General features: G+C 37.2%; 2 protein-coding genes across 2 annotated transcripts; both read right to left on the reverse strand.

Moving 5' to 3' along the window:
• Nucleotides 1–3777: 3777 nt before the first annotated feature.
• Nucleotides 3778–7537, reverse strand: LOC144544986 (Leucine-rich repeat protein kinase family protein). The gene is made up of 2 exons (XM_078293546.1): nt 5935–7537; nt 3778–4603 (listed from the first exon to the last, which is right to left on the reverse strand). The coding sequence occupies exons 1-2, from the start codon at nt 7397–7399 to the stop codon at nt 3912–3914; spliced, it is 2157 nt and encodes a 718-aa protein (XP_078149672.1). The 5' UTR covers nt 7400–7537; the 3' UTR covers nt 3778–3911.
• Nucleotides 7538–11484: 3947 nt separating this feature from the next.
• On the reverse strand, nt 11485–18951 carry LOC144544977 (DDT domain-containing protein PTM-like). The gene is made up of 9 exons (XM_078293537.1): nt 17959–18951; nt 17138–17803; nt 15366–16401; nt 14980–15283; nt 14358–14482; nt 13781–14250; nt 13650–13678; nt 13069–13566; nt 11485–12939 (listed from the first exon to the last, which is right to left on the reverse strand). The coding sequence occupies exons 1-9, from the start codon at nt 18825–18827 to the stop codon at nt 11966–11968; spliced, it is 4971 nt and encodes a 1656-aa protein (XP_078149663.1). The 5' UTR covers nt 18828–18951; the 3' UTR covers nt 11485–11965.
• Between the last annotated feature and the right edge of the window lie 842 nt (nt 18952–19793).

Raw genomic sequence — 19793 nt, forward strand, 5'->3', positions numbered from 1 at the left:
TTTTTTTATAGATACTTGAATAAAGTAGAGGTTTTTTGTAAAATCATCTAGACAAGAAATAAATAAAAAATATATCCGTAATATATATATTAAAATATTATATGAAAAAAGAACAACTAAAATAATTCAGAAAGAAATGTTTGATAAATTTAATGGATACTTTCTATTTAAATTTTTATAAACACAGTTAATAAAGAACACAAAATACTTGTAATTGAGCCAAAATATTATTCTAGAAATTTGTATACAACGTGTAAAATAAAAATAAAAACTATATCAAGCAATATTTTTATATATACTTGAATAAAATAAAATAAACAGCATATGTAAACATCATTTTTTACATGATAACAAACATTATTTTTCACTAAATCAATTACTCAGTATTAAAAAGGGTAGAAATGTGTGTGTGTGTATTATTTGTATAAATTTTTTAATTTGTAAAAGGACATACAATGTCTTTTATAATGTATGATTTATATGAAATATATAACAAATAAATTATTTTGAATCAGAGATTTAAGAACAGAATAGACTAAAATCACTATAAACATACGAAAGTATATCATACTAAAATTGTAAGGTAAAATAAACATAGAAAAGAAGCTTAGTATCCGCCCATTTTTTTTCCCTTAAAAAAAGAAAATTTTAAAAATGCCCTCCGATTTTTTTTTTTAATAAATGCCCCAACCGTCTGACCCACGGGCGGCCCAAAACACAAGCGGACTGCCTGGCCCATGGGCGGGTCACAGCACTAACCGCCCGTGGGACGGGCGGTCCTCTTTTTTTTTTTAGAGATCTTAGTATTTTGATTTAAATAATTTTGTGAAAAAAAAGTTTTCTTGTTTAGAGTGTATGCCAAAAAATAAGACATTTGTTATATTTATGAAATGATGTCGTAACTCTTTATAACTTTGATTTTTTTTTTTGTGAACTTTGATTTTATTTGTCAGTTGGATATCACAAGTCTAAATATAACACTAATTGAGGACTTGGTCTTTATTCAAAAAATTTCAAGCTCTGACAGCTTGTTGACCTTCTTCTCTTTTTTCGATTTTTATAATATATGTATAATATATACATATATACATATAAATATAGACATATAAACATACACATATACAGATATACATATACACATATACATATACACATATAAATATATACATATACATATATACAATTTTTTTTTTATAAACTCATTTTTTTTATAATATATGTATATAGAGTTAGGCTGGGGTGCTATGGATAGCATAGTGGCCTTTATGTTACGGCTCAATATTCGAGTTTTCAAAATCCAAACGGTTGATCTGAACCGTTCATCTTATTCTCCATATTAATATCTGCTTGGAGACCAAATTTTATAATTTTCTGAATTTTTTTACTATTTATTAAGCCACTTTGAAAATCGCTAATCCAACGGTTTTACTGTTTTGTGCAGCCACCGTTGGATCAACAATTTTGTAAAATACTTAATAAATAGTAAAAGAATTCAGAAAAATGTAAAATTTGGTCTCCAAGCAGATATTAATATAGAGAATAAGATGAATGGTTCGGATCGACCGTTTGGATTTTGAAAACTCAAATATTGAGCCGTAGCATAGAGACCACTATGCTATCCATAGCACCCCAACCTAACTCATGCATATATGTATATATTATAAATATATATATATACATATATTATATAATATATATAATATACATATATGGGTCTGTCTAAATTGTTGCTGGCAGCATTTCAGCAGAGGTGCTGTCGGGGCTATATTTAGCCGTGTGATGTCCAAACAACAAATCCAAACCGTTAGATGTTTAATCTATATTATAATCTACTTGGAGACCAAATTTTACATTTTTTGGAATTTTTTTACTATATATTAAGCTGGTTTGAAAACCGCTGATTTCAATGCTGCAGAAATTTACTGAAATCAGCGGTTTTCAAACCAGCTTAATATATAGTAAAAAAATTCCAAAAAATATAAAATTTGGTCTCCAAGTAGATTATAATATAGATTAAACATCTAACGGTTTAGATTTGTCATTTGAACATCAAAAAATAGAAAAAACAGTGGCAACACCACCGGCAGCAAATTAGCCACAGCCTACATATATATACATGTAGAGTAAGGCTACGCTACTTCGTGAATTAAATGGGGCGTTTTAATTCGTGCTCATATCTATAGTTTCGAAGTCCAAATAGGTGATCCAAACCGTTAGATGTTTAATCTATATTAAAATGTGCTTGGAGACCAAATTTTACATTTTTTTCAATTCTTTTACCATCTATTAAGATTGTTTGAAAATCATTGTTTTTTAATGCTTATAGTCGAACGAAAACTTAAACTGGATTTTTGAGGCCCTAAACGACGTTTTTTTGAAATTCTGATCTTGGATACGATGATGCCCGAAGATTTCGGGGTAAAATCAGATCCGTCTCGTCCTCCCCTTTTCAAAATGTGCTCATACGCGCAAATCCGACTTTCATAGCCAAAGTTATGGCTGTTTAAAGTTTTTTCGAAACTTAAACTTTAGAAATTCATAACTAACTGTAAAAAAATCCAAATAAGTTGAAATTTATGTCAATTATGTGTATTTTTTAATGCTCTACATGCTGGTGTAATCAATTTTGCAGTTTAATCCATGTATCAATCTATACTTGCTGATTTACCAACAAAGGTCAAATTTGATGTTTTTAGTGCATTGCACTATACCAGCAGCCTTTGCCTAGTGCTTGGGTGCTGAGTTTGGACTTGGTACCATACCAGAGGTCAGTCTATGGTGCTTTGTGCATGGACAGAGATCTAATTTGAGGTTTGAACATATTTTAGTAGCTATAAACTACTGTTTTAGTACCATAAATAAAGAGAAGAAGATCAACAAGCTCTCAGAGCTTGAAAATTTTTGAATAAAGACCAAGTCCTTAATTAGTGTTATATTTAGACTTGTGATATCAAACTGACAAATAAAATCAAACTTATAAAGAGTTACGACATCACTTCATAAATATATCAAATGTCTTATATTTTGGCATACACTCTAAACAAGAAAAAAATTTCTTCACAAAATTATTTAAATCAAAATACTAAGATCTCTAAAAAAAAAAAAAAAGAGGACCGCCTGTGGGCCAGTTGGTCTACTTGTGTTTTGGGCCGCCCGTGGGCCAGGCGGTCGGGACATTTATAAAAAAAAAAAAATCGGAGGGTATTTTTAAAATTTTCTTTTTTTAAGGGTATTAAAAAAAATGGCCACTTAGTATCAAACAGAAATAGATTTTATCTTTCTATAGTTATAATTTCTAAATAATGTGTGCATTCTACATTATTTGTATTTTGTCAAAAAAAAAAAAGTTATTTTTTTCGAATCATATGATCAAATATTAAACCGCAGGCAACACAAGTTCTGTTGAAACTTTAGTGTAATCTATTATTATTTTTAAAAACTCGATAAAATAATATGTAATCTATTTAGTTCTACTAATTGTAGTATGTTAGTATGTTAGTATGTTAGTATGTTACTTTTTATATGTAGGATTTTGTTTATCTTGCTTTCCTTACTGCGACAATTTTTATATGCACAGGCTTCAGCTATAATTTATCAAAGAATTACAGAATCACCACATTTTTGAATATTTCAATAGTAACACTTTCGCGATTGCCCTGAATAGTATACCATCTTGGATACTGCCAATTAACACCGTTCCATACTATTTTATGATTTGCCAAACAACCCAAGCAAACGATACGGTTTACACAATCTACATTCTAGAATTGCGCTCTCTTTGTCATGCAAAAGTACTCACTTTCTAATTTGGTTCAAGACAACATGCCCAAAAATGGCAAATATATCCAACCCAATAGAATGATAGATGGTGATGTAGTAGAACTAATTAATTAATATAAAATAGTGGTGATTTAGCAGCTGACACCGTCACCATCATCAGTCATAGCAGCAATTGAAGGAGATAAAGTGGACTGATCTTCTACCCTAATACCCTCTATTAACTTCACAACCTCTGACATGCTGGGTCTATTCTCTGGCAGCTGGTTCACACACGCCAAGCCCACATGCAACATGGATACCATCTCCTCTTCTATGTCCTTGTACCTGAGCAACTCTACATCAAACACCTCAGCAGTCCACTCCTCCCGCACCACCAACCGGACCCACTCGACTAACCCGACATCTGATGCATCCACATTGGCAACCCCAACTGACTTGTTATGTTTCTTTTGGCTTGTTGAGTCGGTCAGAAGGGGAGGACATTGTGTTGGTACCCTCCCAGTAAGCACCTCCAAAATTAGTACACCGAAACTGTATACATCAGCTTCTTGAGATAGCCTTTTCGAGTGGGCTTGCTCAGGTGCTATGTAACCACCCAGACGAGCAACGGCATGGGCAGGACTGAGAAGAAGTGAAAGCCCAAAATCAGCTATACATGCGTCATGGTTCTGTCCAATGAGGATGTTAGAGGATTTGATGTTGCCATGAGGTATGCCAGAGACGCTGTACTCTTGGTGGATCCAGGCCAACCCACGTGCAGCCCCGAGCATTAGCCTAAATCTGACGGTCCAGTCCAGCGGCACTCTCCCAGGACCACGATTAGCTACAAAAACACAATTTACAACTTGATTAATATTTAACAACCTTTGGATAGATCATAGATGTATGATCTGGTTAACAGACCAACTAATGGCAAGCACAAAAAAGTTTGCTTTATAGTTTTATAATGTTTTTTCAGTTATAAGTGTTGCTGGGTACAAAAATATGCATGTAAGATTATATTTACAGGTAGTGTATGCATCAGTGTTGTAAATAACGGTATGCGGTCGTCGGACGGACGGGGCACTACCAAGCGATTAATCGAAATTATGTGGACAATTTAACGTTTTTATTAAATTTATGTATATATATCATAGTTTATTAAAAATAATTTATTTAACTCATTAAACTTATCAAATAAACTTAATTTAACTTAATTTTATTATTATAACATGACACTACACTTTTTTTTTAATACACAAGCACTTTACATGAGTCAATAACACATTTATTTAATGAAAAAATAAATTCTAGAGTTAAACTTTTTTCAAATACTAATAACATATTATGTGAAAGAAATGAAACATACCAACATAAAATCACTAAATTTAGTTTATAATAACAACTTAATTTCATAAATGAATATGTCGTACTAATTGAAAAAATTACATCAGTAATTAATAAGAAAAATATATGATAAATAAATACAAAAAAAAATTAATCAATTTTAAAGTAAGTAAGAAGAAAAAACATATATAAAAAATATTGTACGTATGTTCAAGCACAAATAAAACTACAATACATGATTTATAAAACTTATTATCACACACTGTTACATAAAAAAAATTAATGTGAAAAAAAAAATTACTGAAAAAAATTGGAATAAACAGGAATAATCGGCCGATTAATCAGTAAAACGGCCGATTAATTGAAAAAAAACGGTGGATTAATCGGATCCCAACGCAAACATGCCTCCGTTAAGAATATGCGTGACGGTTTGGCCACCGTCACGGGCGTTTTTTACAACACTGGTATGCATATGCAGTCTATATTGACCAAGTCGATTCTATATTTGTACTGACATACATTAATTACTAAACCTGACTTGGCTTGGCAAAATTTCTGACGGTAACGTTGTAATGAGATTATTGAAGAACTGATGACATTTTTTCTGGCAAAATCTTTGAATTATTAATTGAAATTTACAAATCGCTAGAGGCCTAGTCTAAATAAATTCCAAAGGACCCAAAAGTTATCCCACAATTGGTAATACATTCATATCTCCTTAAATTTGGCTTAACAACTTGTTCAGTTGATAAATAGTCACCTTCCACACAGGCCTTAATATTGGGGTAAACTGTACCGACTACCAAATGCTGAAATCAATATGCTTACCATGGATGCAGGAGTGGAGTGTGCCATTGGGAACAAAGTCATATATCAGAAGTTTCTCCTGCTTGGCATAGTAAAAGGCTCGAAGACAAACAAGATTTAGGTGGCGTAAACGGCCAATAAGGTCCATGTACCGGTAAAAGTCCTTGCTGGGACACGGATTGGTGTCCCGTAACCGCTTAACCGCTACCATGCGTCCATCTTCAAGCACTGCCCGGTACACTGTTCCGAGGCTCCCTTTTCCCACCATCTCCGCTGATGCCCTTAACAACTGTTCGAGTTCAAATTTTCGTCCTTTCTTTGGCATTGATGTGGCCGTCCTCTTCTCACAACTACTGTCACTGCCTTCCTCTTCATCCCCTTCCAACCCAAAGAACACAAGCTTGCTTTGGGCACCATCGCTCTCTCCACCATCACTAAATCTGCCTATTGCTCCCATTGACTGCTCCCCTTTCTGATTTTCACCCCCCTCTAAATCGTCCATGTTACCTTTTCTGTGCTTATTGCTCAATGGATCATTGGAGCAGCAACAATAGACTGTTAACAAAGAAAGGATCAGCAATAGGAAAGCAATGTTTCCCACAACAATCCCTATGATGGCTCCTCTGCTCAATCCCCCCCTCTCTGTATTAGCAACAGGCATTTTGGGTCCGTTTGAATTGATAGAGGATGATGCTGAAGCTGGGTTGGATGGCACCACCGATTGAGAGGATGGTGACAAGGTAGCAACAATAGAGGGTGGAGGTTCATGGGGAATAAAAGAGCAAGGAGGTAATGGAGAGAATGGTCCACAAAGACCACCATTACCCGCAAAAGTTCTGATGCCGAATTTAGCGTGCATCCCATCTGGTACCCTGCCTGAGAGTTGGTTGTTTGAAGCATTGAACTCTACAAGACGGGGCAATATGGTAGATAGATCGGGCAGGAGACCGGAGAGAAGGTTGTCCTGTACTCGAAAAGTTAGGAGAAGGGTCAAGTTGGCAACAGCAACACCTGGTATGGGCCCACGAAGGTTATTATTGGAAAGGTCGATGCGAAGGAGACGAGTTAATTGTCCTATGGCAGGAGGGATCTCCCCAGAGAAGTCATTATGGGAAAGATAGAGCAGCTTGAGGTTTTGCAAGGAGGAGATGCAAGAGAGAGTACCATTTAGCCTATTGGAATGTAAGTCGAGAACACGCAGCTGATCGAGATGGGATAGAGTGTCAATGGGGCCACGTAAGTCGAGGGAGGGAAGAGACAGGGAGACAACTCTCTTGCCCCAGCAGGTGACGCCAACCCATCCGCCGGTGCAAGCGTCGGCAGTAGTCCAGTTTGTGGCGAGATTGCCATGAGCATCCGTGCTGTCACGGAAGAGGATCAGAGAGGCTGTGTCTCCCACCGCTGTGGCCGGTGCTGCCGGAGTGGTGTCGCTTGTACAGTGACCGAGTAAAGCAAGGAGCGACAACAACAAGATAATGGTAGCCATTGGCAATTTGAAATTTTGATTGATTTTTGATGAGAAGCGAAGCACAGCAACAAGAGGCAGAGTATACCTCTCTCTCTCTCTCTCTCTCTCTGTTTTAAGAGACAGAGAAAGTGGCGATTTAGTGAAAACTCTACACAGTAGTCTATGCAAGCAAGGTCTCTCTAGGACAGCGTGTAAAGTCCTCAAAGTTCAAAGTTCTGATGTGGGTCCTACTGTGTCCTTTTAGACTTTGGATGTCCGTTTTTTTTTTTTCTTTTTCTCCACTCTTCATATTCTCTTTATTTGTTTTGCTTTTATGGGCGGGAACCATTGAATTCCAAGTTTCAAAAAAGGACACAGAAAAGAAGAGGGCAGTGGCCAGTGGGGTAACGGGGTTACTGGGGAATGTACGGTCGAAGCCTTCTTTGTTAATAGCTGGGGTCTAACGGACCCTTTTTTCAATCAACGAAAAAATTAAAATAATTGTTAATTTAATACGATCAGAGTATCAGACAGACAGATGCTGCCAAGGACAGGCTTGTTTCTTATGTTATCTCTTGTTACAAAGTGACAAGGATGAAGAATCCATTTTAAAAAATCGAGGCCGAACAAGTTTCTTCTCATTAAAGATTCTTGTTTAAACTTTAAATACTACAGGACATACACGTATATATACTGTTTTCGGGTTGTACAAGTAATAGACTTTGACCGTAGAAAAACTTAACTCGTGTTATATTAATTGTTATAACTTATAAGAGCAGTTATTCCAGTATTGAAAAAAAAGAGGGTTGTAAAAGCAATTATTCAGCCAATTCATTGCTGATAAAAGCATGATGATCGATGCCGTGATATCTTCAATCAAAGCATATAGATAGTGTATGCATCATCACGATCGTAATCTATGCAGCATGCATAAATCATTTGGTTCCTCTCTTTTATGCTTTCTTTTGCCCCTCCGTGCTTTAGTGCTTTACTCTTTCCGGTTTAATACTTCAACCAGTTCTCTCGGTCGAATTCGTTTTCCTTGATTATTATCAGAACTGTTGAGACTTTACACTTTACTTTTACCTGAAGAGTGAAGAGTGCGGATGGATGACAGAGAAAAATATCCTATGAGAGAACACCATCGGTAACGGTAAAATCCAATATGTGATAGATACGCTAGCAATCGGTTTGCTGTTCTTTTCCTCAAAAGAATGTATCCTTAAAATTTGAACCAAATTAACTTGATCACATGGATAATCCAGTGACTTCCCATAACAGGGTCGGGTCAACCTCGATAGACCAGCGGGTCAAATAGTCAAGTACTCAAGTGTAATACTTGGAGGGTTGTGCACTTCATCTTGGGTGTCGATGGATACGATACGAGTAGGATAGAAGTATTTTTATATTCATATTCAGTGTTTTAATATTCGGTTTTTATTTGATATCTGAAAAGTCATCGAATACCGCATATACAGTATGCGGCCGAATATTCGGATTTTCAAATGAAAAAATATAGGCATCAACTCTAATAAACATAGATAAACATAAATAAAACATAACACAAGTTAGAACAAGTTAACAACACACGGTACAAATTACAAAACTACAAATATAAATAAAACATAAGTTCAAACTTAAATAAATGAAATTATAACTTATTCGGTATTTATTCGGTTCTTATTCAGATTCTTATTCTCTATTCGGAAATATTCAGTTCATTTTCGAAAATATTCGGTTCTTATTCAGATTCTTATTCTTTATTCGGAAATATTCGACCGAATAGATAATATGCGAAAAAATATATTCTGCCAAATATTCGAAATAACAAATATTCTTTTACATATCAAAAAATAAGAAATATATTAATGCTACAAAATCAAGTCAATGGAGGGAGCTTTCCTCTACGGTTACTCATATTTTGCCATCGTTGCATAATTCGTTCATCATCTACCTCATCAAATAACTCACTCTCAACATAAGTAACTAAACAATCATTCAATAATTGATCTCCCATTGAATTCCTTACTCAGTTTTTCACATAATTCATCGCCGAAAATACCCTTTCAACACTAGCCGTAGCCACCGGCAATATCAATGCTAAGCTAGGCCCTATTTGTTGTGATCTTTGTGAAGATAAATCAATTGAAAATTTAGGTGCCGTCGTGTAGTATATGTCCATTCTCTATTAACAAATTCAAAGGAAAAAAATAGAGTTAAACAAGAGTCTAAGCAATTATAAATTTCTAATTATCCGTGCAAATATATATATGACAGATTCAAATATAACAAATATATATGTGACACATCTAATTACAGGACTTTGAAGACTTTTCATATATACAGAGAGCATCAATTTATTATAACAACATGCTTTTAATACCCTTAATATTTTCATATAAACCCTTTAGGTGGTTTTAGTACTGCTAACCTAAAGGCACTCACTTCAAAGATGAAATCTTGAATTCAAGAATGTTTGCTCGGTTGGTCCGTCCGCATTGAGGGAAAACTACCTGCTTCCTATTTTTTTTGTTCTTCATCTGATATTCATCAGTGAATAATGGTGTTCTCCATCTCAACTTTTATGGGATATCTCCATTTGAAAGGGAGGGGATATAGTTGTCAACTTAATATTTAAATAAGTAAATAACATATTTAATGGATAAAAGGGAATAGGAGAAAGGATATTCAATTTTTATGGATATATTGGATTTTAAGATGTTTTGATAGGGAAATTAGCTATTTCAAAAGTTTTGATGGGTACACCAGAAATTTTTCCAACATATTATACCAACAAATGGATTACAATTTACAACAAGCAATCTCAAACATCAGTCTGAATAGGCGCAAGATGTAGTTAAAAAAAATTTTGAAAAAGAAAATCAATTCGATTCTGGCAAGAACTTGTACCCTTCCATCATTTCGCAATCAATTAGAGTTAAAAAGACCGCAGCAAAGCTAGATGATTTGGCTTGGTTAAGAGATGTGACATGGATTTGACAACGCACTCGATTTGATATGGATATGGATTCTATCTCTTTATATCATTGTTGTAATGAATTCGGAAAGTATTATTGGTTCACAATTTAATTCAGTTTCTACTAGAATTAGATTCTAAGTGTAAAATTAAATTTTCATAAAATTTACCACTAGAAACACAGCACAGTGAAAGTTTTTCGCAACTCTAGTCGTAGTCTTGCTTCTTTTCGCTATTGTGTCGAGTGTACGCAACAATAGCAACCGTATTTCCACCAATATCCACACAAATAAGTTAACAAATAATCATCAATCAGTGTACTAGTACCAAACAAACATCTGCCTCTTTCTTTCTGTCTGTCTGTCTAATCTGAACTAATAGACATATTTGCAACTATTAGATCGCAACTATTCAGATGCTTCCAGGGCCGGACCTACGATTTTCGTCAGGGGCGAAAAAATATTGAACTAGATTTAAATAGCTAAGTGAGTTAAAATTCATTAACTAATTAGGTACTCGATAAAAAACATTGCTTTAACTTTTACTTTTCAATACCCTAACTTGTAATTTTTTTTCTCTAACCTATAATTTTAATTATCAATCATAATTCAAAAAAATCCCGACTGTGGAATAACACGACTCAGTGAGCACAACACAATTTACATAATTTATTTTGGTGAACACACCACAATTTACATAATTTATTTTGTTGAAGGTAAACAACTTAAATGCTGATTTTTAATGCTTTTATTATGTGGCTATTTTATAACTATAATAACTTATATTTTAAAACTTAAATAAATATATATAATTTATATTATTTTTTCTGATCTTGACATTTCAATTGTCTTAATCAGTATCAAAAACTTGTCAAAATACATCAATATTGAAAAGTGATAATCTTTTATATACAGAGAAAATAATATAGATCACATCTTACGATTTTATTTTATGTATATTTTAAAAATATTATTACTAAAAAACAACAAACAAACAAAAAAAAGAGACAAAAAATAAAATATTTGAACCCCCTTCTTTATCCAAGCTAAGTCGACCTAATATATTTTACTCAGAAAAAGTTTCTACAAGTTTTGAATAAGCCTCATAACCAGTAAAAGTTTCAACAATTTCGCAAAAACAACAGAACTGGTGGATAATGCACAATTGATCTCTAATAATAACGAGACCACTTATCTAGTAACTTTTATCTGCAGTCTTAACAATTATTTAATCGCCATATTTCACTATAGAAACCAGCGTGCCACTTGCAGGTAAAAAAAAAACCCACCAAGATCTTCCTAGTTAAATCGCACGAAAACTTTCTTGCATAACCAAGTGCCCTAATTACTATTGAAACTAAAAAAGAAAACACAACATCAAATTCTTCTATTCGGTTCATCTCTCTTTCTTTTTCCTTTAGTTCTAGACCTGCTATCATATTTTCTATGTATACTGTAAGAGCTCACAAATGCAGGGCTACAGAACAACGAGAAAACCACTCATGTAAAACGCACCTTCATTGCACAGTACATGCCACCATATATCATCAGCACCTTCAAGATACTTTGAGCACACTAAAAGGTCTCCTAAATGAATAAATGAAATAATGTTGTCCCCTGCAGTTAGACTTACCGCCACTCACGACAGTTGCCACATTTCCAAAACCCGGCCTCATAAGACTCCCCATTCTCCATCCATGGAGAACAATAACTGTGGATACACAACCCACAAATCTCACAGGTCATATCAGGAGCTGGGTCACAGCCCTTGCACTTGTCACACATCACCACCTCACCTCCGATTAGTGGCTGGGGTTGGTGCTCCGCCTGAGGCCAAAGCCCGGACCCAGGCTCATCTTCTGGTACAGAGTTTGCTAGCAACTCATCAAAGGTAGCTCCAATCTGCTGATTTTCATCTAGTAGGCTGTTATCCTCAGGCACCAGTAACTCACTGAATGAGAAGTACGTTTGTGGTTCAAAGCCATCATCATGCTCACCTTCCCCACCATTTTCATCATTTGGTTCTGTCCAAGGGAAATTTGAGTTGGCATCAGGTACCGCATCTCCACCTACCCAGCCGTCTCCTTGAGAGAAATCCCACTCCAGCACAGGAGATGAGAACTCTGAAGAAACACTCACATTATTCAAATCCTCTGAATCAGTTGCTTGTGTGGCAGCACCACCATCACTGTTTGTCAGAAGATCTGAATCATTCTTTGTCTGAGCCCTTCTCACAGATAACTTCTGGTTGCTTTTCAAGAGTAATTGGCTAGCATCCAGTTTGACAGCATCAGAAGTTTGGTTTTCAATCTGTTCAACCGGTTCAACCTTTGCACGAGAAGAAAGGAGAGGATCATGAAATAACATTAGATCATCATCGCTGGAGTGAAAAGGTTTAACAGGAGGCTCTGCAGGACTATTTTTATGGGTAATTGACGCAGGAGGTTGGATGGCAGGTACTTTATTGCTTTTGAATTTCTTTGAGCTCTGTTCGACATAAGGGCATTTGGGCTGAACTTTTCTACGGCATTTACCGCACTTGAAGCCTACTAGGTCAGTAACCTGCGATTCTTTCAGGTTTACCGAATCTCCATGGAACCAAGCTGAAATATAAAACAAATAAGTAAACTTAGCTTTATGGCGAAATTGAGCATTCAATCTTAGAAGCAGAAATTGCAAAGAAAAAAAATATCACATAACACTGGAAAATGGATTGAAAAAAAGGTGCTTACACAAGCACTTCTCGCAGCGGATATAGATGTGGTCAGGATCGTATGGCTTATTGCATAGACAACATATTGGCTGCCTTGACAGGTTTGTCCCTTGCTTGCACTTCAGTACAAGATTTTCTAATCTGAATTCCACCCCTGTATCTGGTTTACCCTCCTTCCTCCATCTAAGACCATAACAAATAGGCTCTCCGGTTGGTGGGGATTGCTTTTTGCGCTTTTGCCCAGACTTAGAGTCTGGTTCAGCCACTGTACTGGTCACCGCTTGAACAGCCTGCCTAGGGGCAGAACCAGTGCCACCAACTTGGAACTTGACCTTAGTAGTACTGACCGGTACTTGCTCGACTTTTTCCACCTTTTTAATTTCTTGAGGTGGCAGAGGCATTGGTTGCCTGATATGCATGGCCCTTGGAATTATAGGCTGCGCCACACGTTTTGCATGACATGATTTGCAAATGATACCAGAGAGGGACAAAACCATGCACTCCTCATGACAGTCACCTGTACTATATTTCACGATTAAAGTTAAAAAAGCAGGATATAACGGTAAAACTCGAAAAATAGAACTTAACAAGTCACCGTACCTTGACAAGATATGCATCTGACAACGTCTCTGAAATGACAAAAAAGGAATACAGCAGTAAGTTAACATTTTGCTCAACTGAAAAAGATATATATGGACAAAGAATTGACAAATAGTGAGCAATTTCAGCACCTGAGCAGAACTTGGTGCTTGCACGAGGCACAAGGAGGCTTGAGATGTCTGTGGCCCCTGTCGAAAAGATAAGTGAAGATATCTCGGTAGAATGCTTGCAAGCGCTTTTTTTTCTTGATTGGCAAGCCAGCAGGAAACACTGTATTAAGACTCGGCAAGGGTTTGGTCCTGGCCTTTTCCTCGTATTCTTTGATGAGGTACAAAGGTATATGATTTTCAGAAAACCAATATTTTCTACTCAAATCATCAGTTTCCTCAATGTCCAGAACATTTTTTGTCACACGAACAGGTAGATGCTTCTGGTTTGTAAATTTCAGAGCATAAATTGTCTTGGTTTCCAGTATCTTCTTATCGCAAATGACTGCATTTCTGAAAACAGCTGCATCAGCTTCAGCAGCTTTTCCTTCTGTAATGAGCTGATCAGGCAGTACAAATTCTTTCCACCTTATGTGTGAATTCAGATACCTAACCTGATAAAAGAAATTTATAGCTGCATGTCACGAAGGGTTTTTAATACACAATACAAATTGTACATGAAGTCGATCTACATTATATGAGAATGAGACGAGATACGTACCTGGAGAGCGAGATGAGCCGTGCTCTTGCTCATCTGTACAGAAACCCTCCAAGCAAATTGGCGGCTTCTACGTGGATACTCTGAGCTGTCATGATAGGAGATGCCAGGTATCTTTTTCCCACCACCTGACATCAAATAATTCCCGAAATATGTAACAAGCTGACTAATATCTTTCCAGAACTTAGCAAATATCTTTGCAAAATAAATCTAAGACCTGTAATGCAAGATCTTTCACAACAAAGAAAGTGATAAACAGTTACAGGCGAGGGTGAACTTAAGCTCACCACTGTCCACTGAGGTTCATGAGCTTAACCCTCAGGTCCAGCCTCAAACAACAAATTTGAAACTTTGATCTTCATCTAACACGAGTCAAGTACTTTAGCCCATATTTTTTTGTTTTTAAGATTGTCTTATATAAAAATCAAGAGGTTGAGAAATATATAATTTGGGGTCTTCAATTTGTCAAAATACACATTCAAAAATAAAAAATATGCAACATAAATGCCTGGCTCAAAGAAGTAAGACAAAATACACACTCATTTCAAAATCATTCAGATGATTTTTGAGGTAAAACACACAATAAATACATGAAATAACCAATAAAGAGATACCAGTATGATACCTTGACGAGCAGCCTTTCTTGCAAAAGTCTGAGAAAGCAGACCTCTCTGGAAAACAGCATTTAAGAGCTTTCCTCCACGCCACCAGTGCACCTCTTTCCAGCTGTCATCTGAAGCACCGGAAGTGGATTCAGGAGCACCAGAACGCTTCTTACCTCGCCTCCCTGCACCACCGCCACCCCTTCTTTGGTTAGAACTGATGCGTGATGCAGCTCCTCCAGTGGTCCTAGAGAGCTCAACTGACCACTCATCCAAGAGTTTGAACCATCCACTCGAAAGGGCAACTCCTCTTATGCATTTCTCCAACTGTATCAATAATTATGATCAATCAAGGCGATACAATATGGAGACAATCCGAGGATTATAAGAACTATCAACCGGTACTAACCTCGAGCAAAAGAAATTTTAGAACATTGCAATCATTAGCTTCCTTGATCTGATTCCTCCACCAAGCCCTGTACTTTGCATCTAGAAGGGCGCCATCTATCAGACCTTGTAAGCTCTCCTCCATGCTTGCAATGTAAGTTGCAACGCTAGGTAGGTTGCTCTCTTCAGTCCTGTGAATCGGTCTTAGGCCACTATAACTCTTAGCAGATGCCTTAATGGCATTGGTTGCAGCCCAATTGAGCAAACAACCCTTTTTATTTGCATTGGCACCCTTGCAAGACATGCACCAGCCACACCGATCTCTTGGAACCTCCGTCAGGCGCTTGTCAGCACTGGGCCACGCAAACTGTGAAGCTGCTTGGGAAAACGCTTTCATTTGAAGCATCACCGTCTGATTCGACGCTTTTTTATGGTTTGAGACATCTGATGCTTTTGAATTGCTTTCATCAGCTGATAGAATTGCAAACGTCGCAGCTGCCGTTGCAGCAATATCACCATGCATGTACTGGTTCAGGTACAAATAGGGTTTAAAGGGTGGCCCTGGCCTGACAGAGTTTTTGGCAACAATACTCCTTGATGTTTCGATGGACGTAACATGCGCATTTGATTTTTTGCCAGCAGTGGTGTAAGGGATGGTGCAAGCCACATGTCCGGATGAAATGTTATGGACCTTCAGATTGGACGGAGTGGCATAAGGAGAAGAAGTGCAAGCTGCAAGTCGAGACAAACTGTTCTGACCATTTATACTGGGTGGAGTGGCAAAAGGGCTGGTGCAAGCTGCAAGTCCAGACAAACTGTTCCTAACAGTTAGATTAGGTGGTTTGGCACCATTGTATTTTGCATCTTCATTATTGATCACTACTGAAGTAATGTTGATCCCAGATAATGCAGCGTCCCAGTACATGGAAATGCCATGACAGATGTCGGCATAATGAGCTTTGATTTCTTCTGCAGTGGAGAGTGCACACAACACCTTGGCAACATCAGATCTGTTGTAGTATCGGTTGTATGGCTCTGCATCTGGCAATGACTTTGTCCTGTTGAAACAAAAATGTACAAATTACTCGACCGACAAGTCCATGAATCTGATAAGCAAACATGATTTAGATACGAGGACAAACAACAGACTTTTCAATACAGAGTATTGGAACCATGTTGCTTATAACAGCTACAGGTAATAATAAACGCAATAAATTCAACACCAAAATGCTTCCATGCAACATTACATATATACTTCTAGATTCCGTTGCTTTGTGTTTTACTGGTCCATAAGGGGTTCCTGATTACAACATTTCAATAGTTTTCCTACTATACTTTTGTTCTAAGTCATTCTGCTTTTCTAAGAGTTCTGTTCAACAATGTAAATACTGGTACGGCGCACTACTAATCATGGTAGTAACCGGCAGGTACCACCTAAACTGTAGTGGCATAGTTTTAGTACAATCTACTTGTTTCTGCAATTTCAGAAGTCTTAGTGCTGACACGCTTTTTTAGCTATATGACAGTTCAGTTCCAATTCATCAATGGGATAAGGGACGGATAGTAAAGTTTATCTGCCCCGCATAATCCAATCAGACAGGATAAACCAACCACACCATCTACCAATAGTCTCACTCATATACATAACATAACCCATTACCTTGCTCTCTCCAAACACTGCCCCTGGTACCTTTTTCATTGCAACTGGTTCCACATGGCTCTATTGATTAAGAAAAATATAATAAAAATCAAGAAATAAACTTTAAAGTCAAGAGAGATAAATTAACTACTTACACAATCAAATAATCACAAGCTCCAACAAATTGGCGTCCAGCAGCATCAATGCCAAAAAAGCATGCTCCTCTTGCACCCCTTTCGATGCGAGCAGATGTGGGCCCAAGCTTGTTAATAGTGCATTCTGGGCAAAACCATTGGCCTTGGGGCAAACATGCCTTGTTAAGCCCAATGCATCTTGAATGGTACGCCCATGGGCATCCATCACAACAAATCAGCATCCCATCCATCCCACAAATTCTACAATCATCACTGTTCCCATCCTGGCCCACGTCCAGTGAGCTCGAACCTTCTTTTTCAGGAGCAGATTCTTCTTGTGATTCTTTCAAGGTGGTAGTGGTCTTTAATATCCTAGGTCGGCCTCTTCTGGTACTGTACTCCGTTGGGGGAACATTAGCAATACCATCAGAATCATACTCTAAGTCCTCTGAATACTCTTCCCTCTTCTCAAGTTCACTCTTCATCTCAGTTGAACTCATAACTTCGTCACACAGTATTTGCAATATCTTCAGCTTTACTGAGACCGGCAGCCCATAATATTCACTGTTGGATTGGCAACGACCAAATATCTGTCCTCCGAGTTCCTGCACCAAACCTCTTAAATACAGAAACTCAAGCAGAAACACTGGCCACGTCAATGTGTCTAGTAAATTCCAATCATGGTACCTGTAAGTACATAAAACAATTAAAACCAACCAATTAACTTTTCTTTCTTTTATTCTTTTTTCTTTTTTTGGCATTAAACCAATTACACTCCCCTGTTAGATAAAAATAATGCTTGGGTAATAACAGTTAAAACAGGCTAGTCCAATAGTTGATACCTAAGGCATTTAGAAGCAAGCTGTGATCCATCTGAAGAAAGAGATTCAAGATGGCGTCTCAAAGCCTTCATGAGAGTCAAATGTACAACATCCAACAAAGAATTCTTAACAGTACAGTTCAGTGAACCCACAAAATCAGCCAGTGTAAAAGGGCTGAGAAACAAATGCACACTGAATGACCGCAAGAAAGTGTACACAGAGAATAGGTTGCTGATCGACTCCTCTGGGACCACTATGTCGCCTGAAGAAGGTGGCAGCTCGGGAACCTGCATCTCTCGTACTTGCTCTGGCGAACCAAGATTCTTTCCAGAAGATTCACATGAATTGCTGGAAGAATCCGCATCGTCAGATACACCTGACCCTTGGGACCCACTGGACACGTCAGAGGGGTTCTTCTTATCTGAACCCTGAGGCCCAGTGGACACCTCAGACGAGTTCTTCTTCACATCTTCTGAGACCAAGAGATCGAGCTTTCTCTTGCGACAACTCATCTTCAATCTGGATCCAGTGCCATCGTCAGCCACAGGGATCTGAGACAGTTGATTCTGATCCAGATTCTCTCTTTCTTTATCCTCGTAGACTACACAATAAAGCCTGGACTGCGGGTCGTATGAGCTGACCTTTCCCAGGAGAACGCTAGTGGTCCCGGGGCCCTTTCTTCGCACATAGCAACCCACCGCGTACTCTCCCTCTTTTTTATTGCAATCAACATCCAAAACCCGATCAGAACCCGATTCTTCGCCATTGCTTTCTATTTCCATGGGGGTTAGGGCTATTTCGCACTTGACAACACCAGTATTCGATTCCGCCTCCGCGTTTGTTTCAGATGGAAACGATTCATCCCTCCGATCGGAACCCGCTACCTCCATGATAGCCTCGTAAACCTCTCTCCCCCTCACACCCTCTCTCTGAGTCGCTCGCTCTCTCTCTCGGCCTCTCAAAGGTCGGCAGTTGCCATGGATTGGGATTTGGGGGTGTCTCTAGGGTAATAAAAATATAGGAAACTATGGTGCGGCCTACGCCGCTTCTTGGCGCGCGTACACTGAACCGGACGGTCTTCTTAAACCGGGTGCAGGAGACCGGGACTAACCGGTTATGATGGTTTTTTGGCTCAACTTCCTCCTCTTTTTTTTTTTTCTTTTTTTTTTCTTTTCTTGATTCGTTTCGCTTTGCTACGGAAATTGAAAAGCGACCCCAACTAATCCCATTCGTGAGTTGCACAGTTGCTTTTGGTGAGTTTTACACCTTGTTTGGATGGAGAGCAGAGGAAGGGAGAGAATGGAAAGAAAAGAAAATTTATCGAAAATTGTTTTTGGTTAACAAAATTATGTCAGAGGTAAAAAAATTTAATCTTGTATCATTGAAAATAATAGATCAACTTCTCTCTCAATTTAGGATGTAACTGATAGAAAGAAATTTTGTTACAAATATTTTTAGAAAAAATAACATAAATGTCCAACCATATATCTTACCTATATAATTCTTATATGAGTTTTTTCGTCACTGTCATACAATAACCTTCTAAATTTTAATCAACCAAATAAGAAATAAGACGGAAAAGAAATTCAAATTTATTTTTTCTCATTAATCATCCAACACACAAAGAAGTTAAATACGTTAATCTTCATTTCTATTTCATTTCATTCCCTTCTATTATTCACCTCCCATTTCTTTCTCTACTCTCCATCCAAACAGAGTGTTAAGGGTGTTAATAAATTTGTTTATTTGTTTGTCATATTCGTTCTTTAGAATATTTTTGTCTTTTTTTTTAAGGTCGGTGGCGAGGTGAGCATTTTTATATTTTACTTGTACATAAATTATAAATATGAATGTGT

Source organism: Carex rostrata, chromosome 2 (assembly GCF_964058835.1).
Source record: "Carex rostrata chromosome 2, lpCarRost1.2, whole genome shotgun sequence".
NCBI classification, from domain to species: Eukaryota; Viridiplantae; Streptophyta; class Magnoliopsida; order Poales; family Cyperaceae; genus Carex; species Carex rostrata.

Coding starts and splice junctions, on each gene's coding strand:
- LOC144544986 (XM_078293546.1), bottom strand. CDS start 7,399: ATGGCTACCATTATCTTGTTGTTGTCGCTCCTTGCTTTACTCGGTCAC. Junction 4,604..5,934: donor ACTCCACTCCTGCATCCATG/GTAAGCATATTG, acceptor GTGTTTTTGTAG/CTAATCGTGGTCCTGGGAGA.
- LOC144544977 (XM_078293537.1), bottom strand. CDS start 18,827: ATGGAGGTAGCGGGTTCCGATCGGAGGGATGAATCGTTTCCATCTGAA. Junction 16,402..17,137: donor GCTTGTGATTATTTGATTGT/GTAAGTAGTTAA, acceptor TTGTTTCAACAG/GACAAAGTCATTGCCAGATG. Junction 14,251..14,357: donor CGGCTCATCTCGCTCTCCAG/GTACGTATCTCG, acceptor TTCTTTTATCAG/GTTAGGTATCTGAATTCACA.